A 19100-nucleotide genomic window follows, 5' to 3' on the forward strand; every position below is an offset into this window, starting at 1 on the left:
ATAAGGGACATTTTTGTATTATTTCTTTACAACTGCATATGAACCTATAATTTTCTCAATAAAAATTTGTATTTGAGGCTGGGTGCAGTGGCTCATGCCTATAATCCCAGCACTTCAGGAGGCCGAGACGGGAAGATCGCTTGAGCCTGGGAGTTCAAGACCAGCCTGGGCAACATAGCGAGACCCCATCTTTCCAAAAAAGAAAAAAAAAATTAGCCAGGTGTGGTCACATGCACCTGTAGTCCCATCTACTCCAGAGACTGAGGCAGGAGGATCACTTGAGCCCAGGAGTTTCAGGTTGCAGTGAGCTGTGATTGTGCTACTGTGCTCCAGCCTGGGAGACAGACCAAGACCCTGTCTCAAATAATATAATTAATGTATTTCTATTTGAAAAAAAAAAAAAAGACCAGAGCAGTATCCTAAATTGGGTCCTAGCCAAACTGTCTTCACTGGCCTAAGGAGACTGGTGGGAAAGAAAACTAGACAGGAAGCTGTGTGCCCACACAGCTCCCCGCTTCCCTGCTTCCTGCCCTAACCCCACTCCAGGTGCTGCTCTCCCTGCGCATTTTGCTACTGATGAAGCCCAGTGTGCTATCCCGAGTCAGCCACCAGGTTGCGTATGGGCTCCATGAACTCCTGAAGACCAACGCAGCCAACATCCACTCAGGTGATGACTGGGCCACACTCTTCACGCTGCTGGAGTGCATCGGCTCAGGTGTGAAGCCTCCAGCTGCTCTGCAGGCCACAGCCAGGGCAGATGCACCTGACGCTGGTAAGCCCTTTCCCAGGGAGACTCAGGCTGGCAGATAAACAGTTACACCCCAGGAGTTGGGACAGGAAAACAAAACACAGGTTACTGTGTTCAGCAGATTAAACAGCCCTGGCTTCTGCCATCGCTTCCAGAGCTTCCAGTGCCCGCTGGCTAGTACCCGTAAGTTAAATAGCATGAGGGCAAATAAGCAATGCAGACGGCTGTGAAGCCAGGCTTTCTACTGTCCTGAGGACTGAGTTGTCCTGAGGACTGTTTCCCAGTTTCTGTTTCTGAGCTGTCCCGAGGACTGTTTTCCCAGAATTCTGGGAAAACAGAATTCTGTGAGCAGACTTTATATCAATAAATCGATACATCACTAAATCCCAGAAACTGGGAAAACAGTCCTCAGGACAGTGGAAAGCCTGGCTTCATAGCCTTCTGCATTGCTTATTTGTCCTTGCCACCACTCCCTAGAGTGGTGCTACAGCTGCCACTAGATGCCATCAGGAACCCAGATTAGCCTGCCACCTTATTTGGTCAACAGAGAAACTTTTCCGGCCATCCTTTGGCCCTCTGGTGACAGAAATTAAATTATGCCAGAGAGAGGGGAGGCCAGGCCTCAGCATCTTTTTTCTGAGAGCCTGATTTATCCCTCATCCCAGTGCCCCATCCCTACCCTGACTCTGCCCTTCTCCCTGCCTACCATAGGGGCCCAGTCAGATAGTGAGCTCCCATCCTACCATCAGAATGATGTGAGCCTGGATCGAGGGTACACTTCCGACTCAGAGGTCTACACTGACCATGGCAGGCCGGGCAAGATACACCGATCAGCCACAGATGCCGATGTGGTCAACAGTGGTTGGTTAGTGGTGAGTGACAATATGGGCAGCAATTGAGTCTCTCCTGCTTGACCTGTGGGAAGAATTCCTGGTCCTCTGCAAGGACATTCACACAGGGGCCAAGCCTGTGTCCCCAGCTCCTCTGTGTACTTTACAGGTCGGGAAGGATGACATTGATAACTCCAAACCAGGGCCCAGCCGCCCAGGCCCTTCACCCCTGATCAATCAATACAGCCTAACAGTGGGACTGGATTTGGGGCCACACGACACTAAGTCTCTGCTTAAGTGTGTGGAATCGCTGTCCTTCATCGTGCGTGATGCTGCCCACATCACACCTGACAACTTTGAGCTCTGCGTCAAGACTCTCCGGATCTTTGTGGAGGCCAGTCTGAATGGCGGTGGGTCAGCTGATGAGGGGGCAGCTGGGGAGTAGCCATGCAATTATGCAGGGGAGAGGCTGAGAGGGGAGAAAAGGCAGGGTATCTATGCCTATATAGACACAGAAATGTGACCTGAGTCTGGCTCTGCTCAGGATGCAAGTCCCAGGAGAAACGTGGCAAGAGTCACAAATATGACAGCAAAGGGAGCCGCTTCAAGAAGAAATCCAAAGAGGGATCAATGCTTCGCCGGCCTCGAACCTCCAGCCAACATGCCTCTCGGGGCGGGCAGAGTGATGATGATGAGGACGAAGGCGTGCCTGCCAGCTACCATACGGTGTCTTTACAGGTCAGTCAGGACGTAAGTATGGCACCCTTTACTTCCTCTCCTCCCCTGCACCTGATACTGGGAGCCTGGGGCGGCCAGGGAAAGCCAGGGCTGAGGGGAAGGGCCCATGTGTACCAGCCCAGGCCCTGGACCACCATCTTCACAATATTCCCTTACCCAAAACCTTACCTGTAAGTCTTTTTTTGCTTAAATTTATTTATTTATTTATTTATTTTTATTATTTATTTATTTATTTATTTTTTGAGATGTAGTCTCTCTCTGTCACCCAGGCTGGAGTGCAGTGGCGTGATCTTGGCTCACTGCAACCTCCACCTCCCGGGTTCAAGCGATTCTCCTGCCTCAGCCTTCCAAGTAGCTAGGACTACAGGCGCGTGCCACCATGCCTGGCTAATTTTTTGTATTTTTAGTAGAAACGGGGTTTCACCATGTTGGCCAGGATGGCCTTGATCTCCTGACCTCGTGATCCGCCTGCCTCAGCCTCCCAAAATGCTGGGATTACAGGCATGAGCCACCGCACCTGGCCTTTAAATTTATTTTTAAACTAAGATTTACTTATTTTTTGAGTAGGTTCAAAATATACAAAAGGGTAAACTGATAAAACTAAGTTTCCAATCCATTCCTGTCCCCAGCTTCTGAGTTCCCCTCACTAGAGGCAGCCACTGTCACCAGTTTCTTGTCTATCCTTCCAGAGTTACCCTGTGTCTCTTCAAAGGCATATAAAATTCTGTGAGCAGAGTTTACATCACTAAATTGATGGAGAACCAATTGCCTTAAATAGAATAACCATACAAAAATGACAAAAGTGGCTGGGCTTGGTGGCTCGTGCCTGTAATCCCAGCACTTTGGGAGGCCGAGGCGGGCGGATCACGAGGTCAGGAGATGGAGACCACCCTGGCTAACACGGTGAAACCCCATCTGTACTAAAAATAGAAAAAATAGCTGTGCATGGTGGCAGGCGCCTGTAGTCCCAGCTACTCAGGAGGCTGAGACAGGAGAATGGCGTGAACCCGGGAGGCAGAGCTTGCAGTGAGCCGAGATTACGCCACTGCACTCCAGCCTGGGCGACAGAGCAAGACTCCATCTCAAAAAAGAAAAGAAAAGAAAAATAACGAAAGTAAAAATGTATTAAATCTGGCCAGACACTATTGCCCATCAAAGCCTCTGAGCCTGAGATTTTCTGTTTTAAAAATGAGATTAACAGCCAGGTACAGTGGCTCACACCTGTAATTCCAGCACTTTGGGAGGCTGAGGCAGGAGGATCACTTGAGGCCAGGAGTTCGAGGCCAGCCTGGGAAAAATAGCAAGACCCTGCCTCTACAAAAATAAAAATGCAAAAATTATCCGGGCATGGTGGCACACATTGTAGTCCCAGCTACTGGGGAGGCTGAGTAGCTGAGTAGGTGGGAGGATTTCTTGAGCCTAGGAGATCCAGGAGGCAGTGAGCCATGATGGTGCCATGCACTCCAGTTTTGCACAGAGCAAGACCCTGTCTCAAAAAGTAAAATGAGAAATAAAATTAGGCCGGGCATGGTATAATCACACCTGTAATCCTAAAACTTTGGGAGGACTATTGCTTGGGCCCAGGAGCTCAAGATCAGCCTGGGCAACATGGCAAAACCCCATCTCTACAAAAATACAAAAAATTAGCTGGCTGTGGCAGCACACAGCTGTAGTTCCATCTACTCATAAGGCTGAGGTGGGAGGATCACCTGAGCCCAGGAGTTCGAGGCTGCAGTGAGCCGTGATTGTGCCACTGCACTCCAGCCTGGGTGACAGAGTGAGACCCTGCCTCAAAAAATTAAATTAACAACATGAGGCTTTCTCTGTCATCAGCAGGTGTGAAATAGAATTGAAAAGAAAGTATCTTTCTCACTGTGAGTAAGGATTGTGAAATACTCAGTCCACACACCTCCTAAGGCTCTCTCTCTCATGAGTAATCTCTGACTTGGAGAGTCCTTTACAAGGACTGGAACAACCAGGAAGTCAAGTCAAGGGAAAGAGTAGCGAGGGGGTGAGGTATGGCATGATTGGTGCTAGGGACACCTTGAGGACTTAGTTAGGGACAGTGAGTGGGGAGGGGGAAAGGGATCCACGAGACCTAACCCCACTCACATCCTGCCCCCTCCTGTGATCCTAGTTGCTAGACCTGATGCACACCCTGCACACGCGGGCAGCCTCTATCTACAGCTCATGGGCGGAGGAGCAACGCCACCTGGAGACAGGTGGCCAGAAGATTGAAGCTGATTCTCGCACCCTCTGGGCCCACTGCTGGTGCCCTTTACTGCAGGGTAAACCAGGAGGGGCAGAGGTAGGGAGTTTGGGGAGCATCAGGATCAAGATGCCTGAAGGATCCTGACCCTGCTCTTGCTCTCAGGTATTGCCTGCCTGTGCTGCGATGCCCGGCGCCAGGTACGGATGCAGGCACTGACCTATCTGCAGCGAGCACTACTTGTACATGATCTGCAAAAGCTAGATGCCCTGGAATGGGAGTCCTGTTTTAACAAGGTGGGACTTCCTACTGGTCTTAAGATAAAGTTCAAATCCTAAGAAAAGGAAAGCCAGGCAGCCTGAAGAGCCCCTAATGTGAGTCTTCAGCCTGCATCATACCTTCCCTTCAGCTCTATGCCCATCCAGTTCCTGGCTTCCGTGGGGCAAGGCTGCCTAGCTGACCCTCACAGGGAGACATTGCACATTTGCCCCCACCAGGTGCTGTTTCCTCTACTTACCAAGCTCTTGGAGAACATCAGCCCTGCAGATGTGGGTGGGATGGAGGAGACCCGGATGAGGGCTTCCACATTGCTCTCTAAGGTACTGCTCACCACCCTATACCCACCCTCTCTCCCATACCTGCCTTTTCCCGAGGAGGGAAGCCAGGGCTTCTGGCAGGACCTAGAGATGCACTGTAGGTGCTCACAACCCCCCAGCTATGGACACTAAGCAGGACCTAGGGACCTGAGAGGATTCTGAATCTTAAATCAGAGATTCCTCCATCTCTGATCTAAGATTCTCATGCAAGATAGGACAGGCTTAGCCACCCAGCCTCAGAGAGGGGTCCAGAGGCTCCTACAGTCCTCTCAGCTGAAGGGGGCTGGTGGGCCGTAGGTCTTCCTGCAGCACCTGTCTCCACTGCTGTCGCTCTCTACCTTTGCGGCCCTCTGGCTCACCATCTTGGACTTCATGGACAAGTACATGCACGCAGGCTCCAGCGACTTACTGGTATGTTCTACCTCAGCTCTGCTGCCTGCCTCCTGTCCCACCTGTTGGAAGGACTTGCCCTTTCCCCCTTGGTAGCTACCTCCCTTTACCATACTCCCCCCATGCCCTCTTTCCTATTCTCATGGTCCCACTGCCACCTGCAGTCAGAGGCGATCCCTGAGTCTCTGAAGAACATGCTTCTGGTGATGGACACAGCGGAGATTTTCCACAGTGCAGATGCACGGGGAGGCGGCCCCTCGGCCCTCTGGGAGATCACCTGGGAACGCATTGACTGTTTTCTCCCTCACCTACGAGATGAACTCTTCAAGCAGACCGTCATCCAGGGTAGGGGGCTCAGCCCAGCTTTATCAAAAAGAGTCTCCTGCCTGGGCACAATGGCTCACACCTCTAATCCCAGCACTTTGGGAGGCCGAGGTGGGTGGATCACCCGAGGGCAGGAATTTGAGACCAGCCTGACCAACATAGTGAAACCCCATGTCTACGAAAAATACAAAAATTAGCCAGGTGTGGCGGTGGGTGCCTGTAGTCCCAGCTACTCAGGAGGCTGAAACAGGAGAATCACTTGAACCCGGGAAGTGGAGGTTGCAGTGAGCCGAGATCACAGCCTGAGCGACAGAACGAGATTCCATCTCAAAAAAAAAAAAAAAAAAAGTCCCCAAAGCTGAATTTATTGTCTGTGCCCTGGGTGGGTAGAAAGGCTGTTGGGTAGCTAGGGCTCTGCTGGAGAGAGAAAGCACTAAGAGGTGCCATCTCAATTCTCTACCGTCTCCAGACCCCATGCCCATGGAGCCTCAAGGCCAAAAGCCTCTCGCCTCAGCCCACCTGACTTCCGCTGCTGGCGACACCAGGACACCTGGCCATCCACCGCCCCCAGAGATTCCATCTGAGCTGGGGGCCTGTGGTGAGTCTCTCTAGCCTAGCCTGATAGGCACTGAGTAGCAAGCAGGGGGCCTAAGAGGAGGCCCAAGGGGGCATGGGAATGCTGCTGAGCAGGGTCTGTGAGCCGAGGGAAGGAGGCCCCTAGAGAGAACTGTTGCCGCTCTTCCCATGGGAAATGGCAGGACCATAAGCTATGAGGAACTAGCTGCTTGCAGTCTTCAGGCTTAGAAAGAGAAGGCTGGGTCAGGGACTTGGAATGAATTTGCAGAGGTTTCCTTTCAGGGATTCTAGTAGAGAGTAACCTGGTGGCCAGGCGCAGTGGCTCATACCTGTAATCCCAGCACTTTGGGAGGCTGAGGCAGGTAGACCACCTGAGGTCAGGAGTTTGAAACCAGCCTGGCCAACATGGTGAAACCCCGCCTGTACCAAAAAAATACAAAAATTAGCTGGGCGTGGTAGTGCACACCTATAATCCCAGCTACTGGGGAGGCTGAGGTGGAAGGATCGCTTGAACCCGGGAGGCAGAGGTTGCAGTGAGCTGAGATCATGCCACTGCACTCCAGCCTGGGTGATAGTGAGACCCTGTCGAAAAAAAAAAAAAAAAAAAAAAAGTAGCCTGGCAAAGGAGATAGAAGGTAGCTGAACATTGAAATGGGTTTTGAGGGGAAACTCCCAACTTTTTAGGCTGGCGGAGGGCCGTGTTGCTTACTGGAACAAGGAGGAACAGAGACTCTATAAGCAGCCAGCTGGGCAATGTGAGAGTTGTCTTGTACCAACAAGGGAATCTGACTGTAACCACCTTGCTTTCCCTACAGACTTTGAGAAGCCCGAGAGCCCCCGAGCCGCCAGCAGCAGCTCCCCAGGATCACCAGTGGCCTCAAGCCCCAGCAGGCTGAGCCCCACCCCCGACGGGCCTCCACCCTTGGCTCAGCCCCCACTGATCCTGCAGCCCTTGGCCTCCCCACTGCAGGTGGGCGTGCCACCTATGACTCTGCCCATCATCCTCAACCCTGCGCTCATCGAGGCCACCTCACCAGTGCCCCTCCTGGCCACACCCCGCCCCACAGATCCCATACCCACCTCTGAGGTCAACTAAGGCAGGTCACTCAGAGATCAGGACCAGTGCTTCCCACCAGGCTTTCCTTGACCCCACTTCTGGCTGTCCTGCGGGCCACAAGCTCTTCAGGCCAAGTCGGAGCTGCTGTTGCTGCCACTTGGATGGGGACCTGAAAAAGAGAACGTTGATAGCCCCAGCTAAGACCCCCAATCAGCTGTGGGACCTTTTTCCTCCTCTGCGCTCCATTCCTGGGGGTTCAGCCTGAGAGTGAACTCAGCTGTCATCTGCAGCCTCTGCCTCCAGCCCGGCAGCTCTGGGGAGGCATCCGTGTGCCGGCCCTGCAGTGCCTGCCCACGGTCAGGCATTGAAAACTAAGCCCAACCACTCTGCACTTTGTTTCCCACTCCCATTAGCCCTGGGCCACCTCCTCCAGTTCTTCCTCTTTTACTAATTAGTTGGTCAGTTTGGAGAGTTGACTGGCACCATGGAGGGTAGGCAGGTGGGGGCTGGGTGGGGGACTGCCCACAGGAGCATGTACATATGGAAAAACAGAACAACAATGGACTTTTTATGATATAATAAATGTCTTAGTACCAGCATCATTGTCTCTCCCTCCGGTTTCCTTCTTGAGCTTGTGGGTCAGGGCACCATGTTTATCGGGTGCACAGGGCTTGGACTTGGTGTGAGCAGAGGCTGAGCCTACCTAACAAACACTACCACCCCCATCCGCCACCCCGCCAGATGCTAGGCCGGGGGTCAGGATTCCTTCACTGCTGCTGACCCCTGCCCTGCCACAGGGTGTACCCTTGTCATCACAGGTGTGCCCAGGGGCTTGGGCAGTGGCTTGGGCAGTTGTCGTCATCTTCCCTAACAACTGTAACAAGGGAGACACGTGAGACAACCTGGCCTAGGTGAGAGGGAAGAGGAGTGAGGGCTGAGTTGTAGTTATTCAGGAGTCTTCTCTCAGATGTGTCTCACCATCCAAGAGACCAAAACAGCTGTTAGGGTTTCAGAGGAGCCTAAGAGTTCGAGGCTGCAGTGAGCTATGATTGTGCCACTGCACTGGAGCCCCCCCCTGTCACCCAGCCTGGAGTGCAGTGGCACAATCATAGCTCACTGCAGCCTCGAACTCTTGGGTTCAAGCAGTCCTCTCACATCAGCCTCCCAAGTATCTGAGACTAAGGTGTGCACCACCACACTTGGCTAATTTTTTGTGTAATTTTTATAAAGACAGGGTCTCACTATGTTGCCCAGACTGGTCTTGAACTCCTGGGCTAAAATGATCTTCCTGCCTAGGCCTCCCAAAGTGCTGGGATTACAGGCATGAGCCACTGCACCCAGCCCTGGGAAGGGTATCTTGCCCACAGCTGCAGTCATGGGTTTGGAGCCCAGGGCATTCATTTTGACCCCAAACTGAAAAGGGGTAACTTTTCCCAGCCCCACAAACCTCACTCACTGCAGCATGATTACAGGACCCCTCTTCTCCTTTTCCTTGGCATCAGGGTAAGATGGGTGGGAAGTGTGTATGGGGCAGGCTGTGTGGCCCCTGCAGGGTGGAGGTGCTATGGGTGTGTGATACTGTGAAATAGATATTTGGTCTTCACCCCGTTTCCTGGCATAACTCTTAAAATCCTTAGAATCTCCAAAGTGATGTCCTTTAATATATGATTGACTGATAGCTGGCAGCCCCTATGTAGCTTCTGGATGGGGGCTGGTCACCAAAGCAGAATTAAAGGGTTGGGACTTTCAGGCTCAGCCCCCAACCTCCAGGGAGGGAAGAGGGACTGAAAGTTAAGTTGATCACCACTGTCCAATGGTTTAATCAACCGTGCCCATGTAAGGAAGCTTCTCTAAGAACCCAAAAGGGCAGGGTTTGGAGAGCTTCCAGAAAGCTGAACATGTGGAGGCTTACAGGAAGCCAAACAAGAGTGCATCCTTGTGCCCAGAGGGTGGCGCACCACAGCTCCACGGGGACATCACTCCCGGGCTCTGGACCCTTTCAGACCTCACCCTGTGTATGTCTTCATGGCTGGTTATTTGTATCCTTTATAATATTCCCTGTAGTAAACTGGTAAGTGTGTTTCCTTGAGTTCTGTGAGCTACTCTAACAAACTAGTTGAACCCAAACCCAAGAAGGGGGTCATGCAAAGCCCAATTTATAGCTGGTCAGTAAGAAATACAGGAAAAACCACCTGGGACTTAACAATTGGCATCAGAAGTGGAGGCAATGACCGGGCACCATGGCACACACCTGTAATCCCAGCACTTGGAGGCGAGGCAGAAGGATCCCTTGAGGCCAAGAGTTCAAGACCAACCTGGGCAACATAGCGAGACCCTGTCTCTATTTAAAAAAAAAAAAAAAAAAAAGCATTTTTGTAAAGAAGTAGAGTACGGTCCTGGGGAATGAGCCCTCAACCTATGGGACCTGGCACTATTTCCAATTAGATAGCGTCAGAATTGAATTGGAGGCCACCCAGCTGGTGTCTACTATAGAGCCGATTGCTTGCCTGGTGTGTGGGGGTTTTCACACACACACACATTTGGTCACAGAAGTCTTCTGTGTTGATCGTTTTTGAGTGAGAAAATAGAAACACTTTGAAGGTGTTTTCCCCTCTCATGGTGGGATACAAAATGCTGGGTATTAAGCTTTCCCAAGTGAAGCATCCACATCATCTTGGTTTCCACCTCCACAATGGTGCCTTCCCTTCCCTGGGGCACAGAGAACAGTGTGGCCCTGTTGTACTTCCAGCTGGCCTCCATCACGGAGAGCTAGGGGCACTCACCCCCTGCACTGGGGCCCAGCTGGCAGTATGATTCTCCAGCACCAGGCTTCCCTTTGCTCAGCACATGCACATGGCTGGGCATTTGGACCTCTGCAACGCCTCCCTCAGTGTAGAAAAAGGCACCTCAGAGTGGGAACAACCTGAAGTGGAAAAATACTGATACGAAACTGGAAGCTCTTAGGCTAATTTCTCCCTCTTCCTTTCCTTCTTCCTCAAGTCCAGGCCATGCCTGGTTTGCATACTAACCAGAAGTCTTGCCCAACCCTGCCCCTGGGAAAATTAGGAGGGGCAGAAAGCTCTATGTGTGTGCAGAAAAGCCTGGATCTACAGCCAGCTAGATACTGGGGCATTTGGCTTCAACTGTGGTGTCTCTGTTCTCCCATCTGAGCCCCACAAGCTCTGCCTTTAGAAGCTTCCATGTGTTTCCCTATGGGAGAAATAGTGTTGACTGCTGCAAATAAGTCTGAAGGCCACCCTATGAACAAAGAAATAGGACAGCTCTAATGTTCTTATAAAAGCAATCTCAAAAATTAGGAAAGAAGTGGGAACAGGAGTGGGGTGGGGTGTGGTGGCTCACGCCTGTAATCCCAGCACTTTGGGAGACTGAGGCAGGAGGATCGCTTGCCCAGGAGTTCAAGACCATGTATCTGTGGCCTAGCTACTTGGGAAGCTGAGGCAGGAGGAGTGCTTGAGCCTGGGAGGTCGAGGCTACAGTGAGCTATGATGGAGCCGCTGCATTCCAGCCTGGCAACAGAGCAAGACTCTGTCTCAAAAAAAAAAAAAAAAAAAAGCTGGAGCAATTGCAAACTGGCCCTCTCCCTGTTGGGAAGCAAAGAAAAACATTTGCTGGAAGTTGCATTCTGTTATTAAAAAGTAGCTGAGGCCCGATGCGGTGGCTCACATCTGTAATCCCAGTACTTTGGGAGGCTGAGGTGGGAGGATCACTTGAGGCCAGGAGTTTGAGATCAGCCTGGGCAACATAGTGAGACCCCCATCTCTATTTTTAAAAATATTTCAAAAATATATTTAAAAAACAAAAGACCAGCTGACATGCGTGATTTGTATTATGGACAATGTTGTCTCAGAAAGCAAAGGAAGCTGCAAGAGGAACTAATAAGTAAGCCTTAATCCTGACCAACAAAGAAGAATGGCTTGGTGATGTGGAAGTAACCAAACCTTGGGGAAAAGTAATAACATAGTCTGGAGGGAAATGCTGGTCTTAATGACATCTCCCACCAGAAATCCAGGATAGCAGATAAAGTCAGGAGGAAAGGTAGAGATGGTTCCATGACCTAAGACCCTAACATAGAGCACTGGCATCGCTAGAGCACCTATATGTGTCAGTACTGAGTGCCTTGCTCAAACATTTTATTTTTATTTAATGTGGGGAGGGGGATTTTGTGTTGTTTTTTGTTTTTTTTCTGAGACAGAGTCTCACTGTGTCACTCAGGCTAGAGTGCAGTGGTGCAATCTTGGCTCACTGCAACCTCCGCCTCCTGGGTTCAAGCAATTCTTGTGCTTCAGCCTCCCAAGAAGCTGGGATTACAGGTGTGCACCACCACAACTGACTAATGTTTTTGTTTATTTGTTTGTTTGTTTTTAGACAGAGTCTTGCTCTGTCACCCAGGCTGGAGTGCAGTGGCGCGATATCGGCTCACTGCAACCTCCACCACCCGGGTTCAAGCGATTCTCCTGCCTCAGTCTCCTGAGTAGCTGGGATTACAGGTGCGTGCTACCACGTCCGAGTAATTTTTGTATTTTTAGTAAAGATAGGGTTTCACCATGTTGGTCAGGCTGGTCTCGAACTCCTGACCTCATGATCTGCCCGCCTCGGACTCCCAAAGTGCTAGGATTACAGGCCTGAGCCACCGCAACTGGCACTGGCTAATGTTTTGTACTTTTAGTAGAAATGGGGTTTCACCATGTTGGCCAGGCTGGTCTGAAACTCCTGGCCTCAGGTAACCCACCCACCTTGGCCTCCCGAAGTGCTGGGATTACAGGTGTGAGCCACTGCACCCAGCTGTTTTTGTTTTGTTTTTTGAGACAGGGTCTCCCCCTGTTGCCCAGGCTGGAGTGTAGTGGCACAATCACAGCTCACTGCAGCCTTGACCCTCAGGCTCAAGTGATCCTCCCACCTCAACCTTCAAACAACATTTTAGAGGCATTTTCTCCTCTTACAGATGAGGCTATAGGTTCAGAGGCCAAGTCATGGAATTTAGGGAGCTGGGAATCAAACCCAAGTCAGTGTCACTCTAAACCTTGTGTTCTTTGGTATGACACTTTTTCCATTCAGAAGTAGTGATGGTGAGGCCAGGTGCAGTGGCTCACACATGTAATCCCAGCACTTTGGGAGGCTGAGGTGGGCGGATCACCTGAGGTCAGGAGTTTGACACCAGCCTGGCTAATATGGCAAAACCCTATCTCCACTAAAAATACAAAAATAAGCCGGGTGTGGTGGCTCACACCTGTGATCCCAGCACTTTGGGAGGCCGAGGCAGGGGGATCACGATGTCAGGAGATCGAGACCATCCTGGCTAACATGGTGAAACCTATCTCTACTAAAAATACAAAAAAAAAAATTAGCCGGGCATGGTGGCACACGCCTGTAGTCCCAGCTACTCAGGAGGCTGAGGCAGGAGAATCGCTTGAACCCAGGAGGTGGAGGTTGCAGTGAGCCGAGATTGTGTCACCGCACTCCAGTCTGAGCAAGAGCGCGAGACTCTGTCTCAGAAAAATAAATAAATAAATAAATAAATAAATAAATAAATAAATAAATAAAAGTAGTGGTGGTGGTGGTATAGAAACCCTCCAAAGCTAAACACATTTTCTGTAGCTTCTCATGTGAAATAAAAGGCTAAGTACCTGAGGAAACAGGTTATTACCTAGTGAGCTCAGAGTTTAGTAGGAGTTTATAAAAACTGGAAACAGATGCCCACAACCAAGAAAAATATGTGAATTTTCTACACACATAATGATATGAGAAAGAACAAAATATAGAATGAGCTACAATGGGCATTCCTCCCCGCCCCGCCACCAAATAGAAAAAAATACTAGGAACAACAAAAGCTGTGGTTATTGGAGCCATGGGTATTTACCTTTGTTGAGGGCTCACTGGTTGGAAGACAAGTGGCTGTGAATGAGCAGAGTCACTCAGCCCCAGGGCTCCCGTTGAGAGGGGCCTGTAATCCCAGCTACTCAGGAGGGTGAGGCAGGAGAATCGCTTGAACCCGGGAGGCGGAGGTTGCTGTGAGCTAAGATTGTGCCACTGCACTCCAGCCTGGGCAACAGAGTGAGAGTGTCTCAAAAAAAAAAAAAAAAAATAGGCTTGGCATGGTGGCTCACGCCTGTAATCCCAGCACTGTGGGAGGCCGAGGCGGGCAGATCACGAGGTCAGGAATTCAAGACCAGCCTGACCAACATGGTGAAACCCTGTCTCTACTAAAAATACAAAAATTAGCCGGGCGTGGTGGTGGGCGCCTGTAATCCCAGCTACTTGGGAGGCTGAGGCAGGAGAATCACTTGAAACCGGAAAGCGGAGATTGCAGTGAGCCGACATGGCGCCACCGCACTCCAGCCTGGGCAACAGAGTGAGACTCTGTCTCAAAAAATAATAATAATAATAATAATTAAAAAGAAATAAAAATAAGTAAAAGGAAAAATTCTTGATACCCCCTACAAATCTGCTCCTCTCTCAGTGTGCCCCACATCACTAAAGGACAATTCCATTCTTTTTATGCCAAAACCCCCTCTTTTCTCACATCCTACATCTAATCTTCAGCAAGTCTTGTTACTTCTATTTTTAAATCTATCTAGAATTGCGATTACTTCCCACCACCTTCATCATCCACTAGCACCCAAGCCTCAGCCGCTGTCTATTGGACTCCTGGTCTCCCTCCTTCCTCCTAGGTCCTTGCATTCGATAGTCTTTACGCAGCAGCCAAATGGATCCTTTTTTGTTTGTTTGAGACGGTCTCGCTCTGTTGCCCAGGCCGGAGTACAGTGGCACAATCTAGGCTCACTGCAATCTTCACCTCCTGGGCTCATGCAATTCTCTGACCTCAGACTCCTGAGTAGCTGGGAATATAGGTGCATGCCACCACACCCAGCTAATCTTTGCATCTTTTGTAGAGAAGGGGTTTTACCATGTTACCCAGGCTGGTCTCGAACTCATGGGCTCAAGCAATCCTCCTGCCTCGGCCTTTCAAAGTGCTGGGATTACAGGCATGCAGCCCAAATGGATCCTTTTAAGACACATTATACCCCAGCCTGGACAACATAGCAAGACCTTGTCTCAAAAAAAAAAACCCTAAAAAATAAAAATTTAGGCTGGGCATGGTGGCTCACACCCATAATCCCAACACCTTGAGAGGTCAATGTGGGCAGGTCACTTGAGCGCAGGAGTTGGATACCAGCCTGGGCAACATGGTGAAACCCATCTCTATAAAAAAATGCAAAAATTAGCTGCACATGGTGGCAGGTGCCTGTAGTCCTAGCTACTCAGGAGGCTAAGGTGGGAGGATCGCTTGAGCCCAAGAGTTTGAGGCTGCAGTGAGCTATGATCACGCCACTGCACACCACCCTGAGTAACAGAATGAGAGCCTCTCTCAAAAAAAAAAAAAAAAAACATACATTATACAATTTTCACTCCACTGCTCAGAACTCTCTAACAGCTTTCCATCTTGATCAGAACAAAACCCAAAGTTATTACTTTATTCCACCTACTAACCTTCTTGCTGTTCCTCAAATATGCCAAACACTTGTATCAGAGCTTGGCCCTACTGTTCCCTCCACCTGGAACACTCTTCCTCCAGATATTCCCCATGACTCACTCCCTCACTTTTTCAAGTCATTGTTTAATTGTTACCTTATCAGAGAGTCCTGCTTTGACTGATACCTAGAAAATCCTTGTCACTCTCAATCCCTTACCTACTTAATTTTTCTTTGTAGCACTTATTACCAACGGATATATATCTGTTTGAGTTTTGCCTGCAAGCAGCAGTGTTGTTTAATGGAGTGGGCTCTCACTATTTATTGGTAAATGAATGGAATAAATTAGTGGTGCATCTGCTCTGGGCTAAGCATTGTGCTAGGGCTGGGTGCAGAAACAGATGATCATTAGGATGAAAATTAGTGTAACATGCAATGAAGAAGTTTCTTTTTTTTTTTCTTTTTTTTTTGAGATGGAGTCTCACTTTGTTTTCCAGGCTGGAGTGCAGTGGCATGATCTTGGCTCACTGCAACCTCCACCTCCCAGATTCAAACGATTCTCCTGCCTCAGCCTCCCTGGTAGCTGGGACTACAGGCACCCACCACCACACCCTGCTAATTTTTGTACTTTTAGTAGGGACAGGGTTTCACCATGTTGGCCAGGCTGGTCTCAAACTCCTGACCTCAAGTGATCCACCCGCCTTAGCCTCCCAAAGTGCTGGGATTACAGGTGTGAGTCACTGTGCCCAGCCTAATGAAGAGGTTTCTTAAGCCCAGATAGATGAGGCTCTAGCAAGTGACAAGCTATTTTGAGTTAGTTTAAATCTCCAGGCTAACATGCATTAGGAATTGTTGAATCTGACAGAGGGGCACACGAGGGCTCATTATACTACTCTCTCCACTCTTCTTTTTTTGAGACAGCGTCTGTCTGTCACCTAGGCTGGATGGAATGCAGTGGCATGAACATGGCTCACAGCAGCCTCAACTTCCTGGGCTCAAGCAATCCTCCCACCTTAGCCTTCCGAGTAGCTGGGACTACAGGCACTCACCATCACATGTGGCTAACTTAAGTAGATATGAGGTCTCCCTATGTTGCCCAGGCTGTTCTCAAACTCCTGAGGTCAAGTGATCTGCCTGCCTCGGCCTCCCAAAGTGAAAATCTTTGTATGTTTGAAATGTTCTCTAATAAAGGTCTTCTTTTGTTAATCTTTAGATAAATTACAGCTTAGATTGTTGTAACTAAAATAGCTCAACCCTTAGGGGTGCTTTTAGAGATGTTGTGGAGACTCAAAGAATCCGTGCTGATTTTGGTGGCAATTTATGAGCACTTTGAAAGGATAGATGTGATCAGTGGTAACCAGCACGGGTTTACTAAGCTAGAGTATACCAAGATGAATTTACTCCATTATAAATTTTATTTTTAAATTTTTATTTATTTATTTAGAGACCTAGTTATGAGACAGGCTAATTTGTGTATTTTTGTGGGGAAAAGCAAGAGAGATCAGATTGTTACTGTGTCTGTATAGAAAGAAGTAGACATAGGAGACTCCATTTTGTTCTGTACTAAGAAAAATTCTTCTGCCTTGAGATTCTGTTAATCTATGACCTTACCCCCAACCCCATGCTCTCTGAAACATGTGCTGTTTCAAACTCAGGGTTAAATGGATTAAGGGTTGTGCAAGATGTGCTTTGTTAAACAAATGCTTGAAGGCAGCATGCTCCTTAAGTGTCATCACCACTCCCTAATCTCAAGTACCCAGGGACACAAACACTGCAGAAGGCCGGCCGCAGGGACCTCTGCCTAGGAAAGCCAGGTATTGTCCAAGGTCTTTCCCCATGTGATAGTCTGAAATATGGCCTTGTGGGAAGGGAAAGACCTGACCGTCCCCCAGCCCGGCACCCGTAAAGGGTCTGTGCTGAGGAGGATTAGTATAAGAGGAAGGCATGCCTCTTGCAGTTGAGACAAGAGGAAGGCATCTGTCTCCTGCCCGTCCCTGGGCAATGGAATGTCTCGGTATAAAACCCGATTGTACGTTCCATCTACTGAGATAGGGAAAAACCGCCTTAGGGCTGGAGGTGGGACATGCAGGCAGCAATACTGCTTTGTAAAGCATTGAGATGTTTATGTGTATACATATCTAAAAGCACAGCACTTAATCCTTTACCTTGTCTATGATGCAAAGACCTTTGTCTGCTGACCCTCTCCCCACTATTGTCTTGTGACCATGACACATCCCCCTCTTGGAGAAACACCCACGAATGATCAATAAATACTAAGGGAACTCAGAGGCTGGCGGGATCCTCCATATGCTGAACGCCGGTTCCCCGGGTCCCCTTATTTCTTTCTCTATACTTTGTCTCTGTGTCTTTTTCTTTTCCAAGTCTCTTGTTCCACCTCACGAGAAACACCCACAGGTGTGGAGGGGCAACCCACCCCTTCAATTTTTTGAGACGGGGTTTCACCATGTTGCCAAGGCTGGTCTCGAACTCCTGGGCTCAAGTGATCCACCAGCCTTGGCTTCCTGAAGTGCTGAAATTACAGGTGTGAGCCACCATGCCCGGCCTTAGTCCATTTTAATTTAAGGGTAGGAATCTGACTTACCAGACAAACGTAGTAGACAACATATCTGGATTTCAGCAAATTGTTTGGCAGAATCTTATGATATTTGTTTGAGAGGCCCACAGTAAGGTGGAAAGGGCTGCTTTGTTTTATATAAACTTAGGGGAGAAAGCTTCATCCTGGAGTCAACAGATTGGGTTTGAATCCTGGCTCTGTCCCTTTCTAGCTGTGTGTTTGGTTGTTACTCCACCTCTCTGAGCCTTAATTTCTTCATCAGTAAAGGTAATATTCACCTCCTAGGGTTGTTGGGAGGGAGAATAAGAACTTCTAAAGTACCCGAACCTAGCAACTAGGGCACTATATTTGCAGGCAAGATGAAGGGGGGTGGGGAAGTAATAGGAAACAGCCCAAATCAAGAGCCATAATAGTCCCTCTTTACTTAGTGCCAGTGCAGGCCTGTGATTCTGTTCTTAAAAACGTCTGGGGCAAGCTGCAGGAAAGACCCAAGATAGCCTATGTTCTACCATAAGCCTAAGGGAGGAGGACTCCAGGCAGGGAGATTAATCATGGCACCTGCTAAGGAGAAACGCTACTGACCAGAGAGAGGTCCAGTCATGTACTCCGTGCTTGGTGAATTTCTGTCCTGACCTCGCTGCCTCTAGAAGTGTTCAGGTGGAAATTGGAAGGTCTATAAGAGGCAATTCGGCAGCACACAGTGGCTCACGTCTGTAATCCAAGCATTTTGGAAGGCCAAAGTAGGATGACCACTTAAGCTCAGGAGTTTAAGACCAGCCTAGGCAACGTAGTGAGATCCATCTCCACTAAAAATTTTAAAATTCGCCAGGTATGGTGGTGTGCACCTGTAGCCCCAGCTACTCAGGAGAGTCAGAGAATCGGCGCACCCCGGAGGTCGAGGTTGCGGTGAGCCATGATCGCGCCACTGTACTCCAGACTGGGGACAGAGCGAGACACTGTCTCAAAAACATAAATAAATAAATAAATAAATAGGCCGTGCGCAGTGGCTCACGACTGTAATCCCAACATTTTAGAAGGCGGAGGCCAGCGGATCACCTGAGGTCAGGAGTTCGGGACCAGCCTGACCAACGTGGTGAAACCCCCAACTCTACTAAAAATACATAAATTAGGCGGGCGTGGTGGTGGCCGCCTGTAATCCCAGCTACTCGGTAGGCTGCAGCAGGAGAATGGTTTGAACCCGGGAGGCAGAGGTTGCAGTGAGCCAAAATCCCCTCACTGCATTCCGGCCTGAGACTAAAAAAAAGAGGCGATTTCCCACATCGGTGGAAATTTGAGCTGTTTAAACTCTGGATGCCTTTTTCAGTTCTAATATTCCAGATCTCCTTGGTGGATAAACACTTCATTTCCCTTCTCCTGAGCAGAGCTCCTGAGCCCTGGCCCGCTGGGAACCTGTCACTTCTAAAAAAGTTCGAGGTCCGGACTGTCTCTCCCGGAGCCCTGAGGCTGATGAGACGGAGCGAGAGAGGGGCCCGGGCCGAATGGAGTCTACTCGCGGGCCCAGGGAGGCCGCCAGAGGGCGCCCGGGACGGACCGCAAGAACAACTTC

General features: G+C 49.7%; 1 protein-coding gene and 1 long non-coding RNA gene across 12 annotated transcripts in view; one reads left to right on the plus strand and one right to left on the minus strand.

Annotated features, from left to right (window-relative positions):
* The window catches only part of LOC109028568 (uncharacterized), a 35178-nt gene extending 27556 nt beyond the window's left edge, over positions 1 to 7622 (minus strand). The window contains exon 1 of the long non-coding RNA XR_008668999.2: positions 7492 to 7622. This is a non-coding gene — a long non-coding RNA (uncharacterized lncRNA). The remainder of the gene's footprint in view (positions 1 to 7491) is intronic.
* Positions 1 to 8067, plus strand: part of GBF1 (golgi brefeldin A resistant guanine nucleotide exchange factor 1) — a 152181-nt gene extending 144114 nt beyond the window's left edge. For 6 of the 11 annotated variants that reach the window (XM_055352806.1, XM_055352807.2, XM_055352815.2 and 3 more), the window contains 11 exons: positions 547 to 772; positions 1460 to 1620; positions 1748 to 1988; positions 2123 to 2328; positions 4454 to 4604; positions 4691 to 4821; positions 5023 to 5124; positions 5419 to 5532; positions 5676 to 5856; positions 6305 to 6433; positions 7227 to 8067. In XM_055352806.1, the coding sequence (XP_055208781.1) occupies positions 547 to 772; positions 1460 to 1620; positions 1748 to 1988; positions 2123 to 2328; positions 4454 to 4604; positions 4691 to 4821; positions 5023 to 5124; positions 5419 to 5532; positions 5676 to 5856; positions 6305 to 6433; positions 7227 to 7507 (1923 nt within the window). In that variant the 3' untranslated portion in view covers positions 7508 to 8067. The remainder of the gene's footprint in view (positions 1 to 546; positions 773 to 1459; positions 1621 to 1747; positions 1989 to 2122; positions 2329 to 4453; positions 4605 to 4690; positions 4822 to 5022; positions 5125 to 5418; positions 5533 to 5675; positions 5857 to 6304; positions 6434 to 7226) is intronic. The other 5 variants (XM_063709766.1, XM_055352810.2, XM_063709767.1 and 2 more) reach the window with 1 other exon arrangement.
* The last annotated feature ends 11033 nt before the right edge of the window (positions 8068 to 19100 follow it).

Source organism: Gorilla gorilla, chromosome 8 (genome assembly GCF_029281585.2).
Source record: "Gorilla gorilla gorilla isolate KB3781 chromosome 8, NHGRI_mGorGor1-v2.1_pri, whole genome shotgun sequence".
Classification (NCBI taxonomy): Eukaryota; Metazoa; Chordata; class Mammalia; order Primates; family Hominidae; genus Gorilla; species Gorilla gorilla.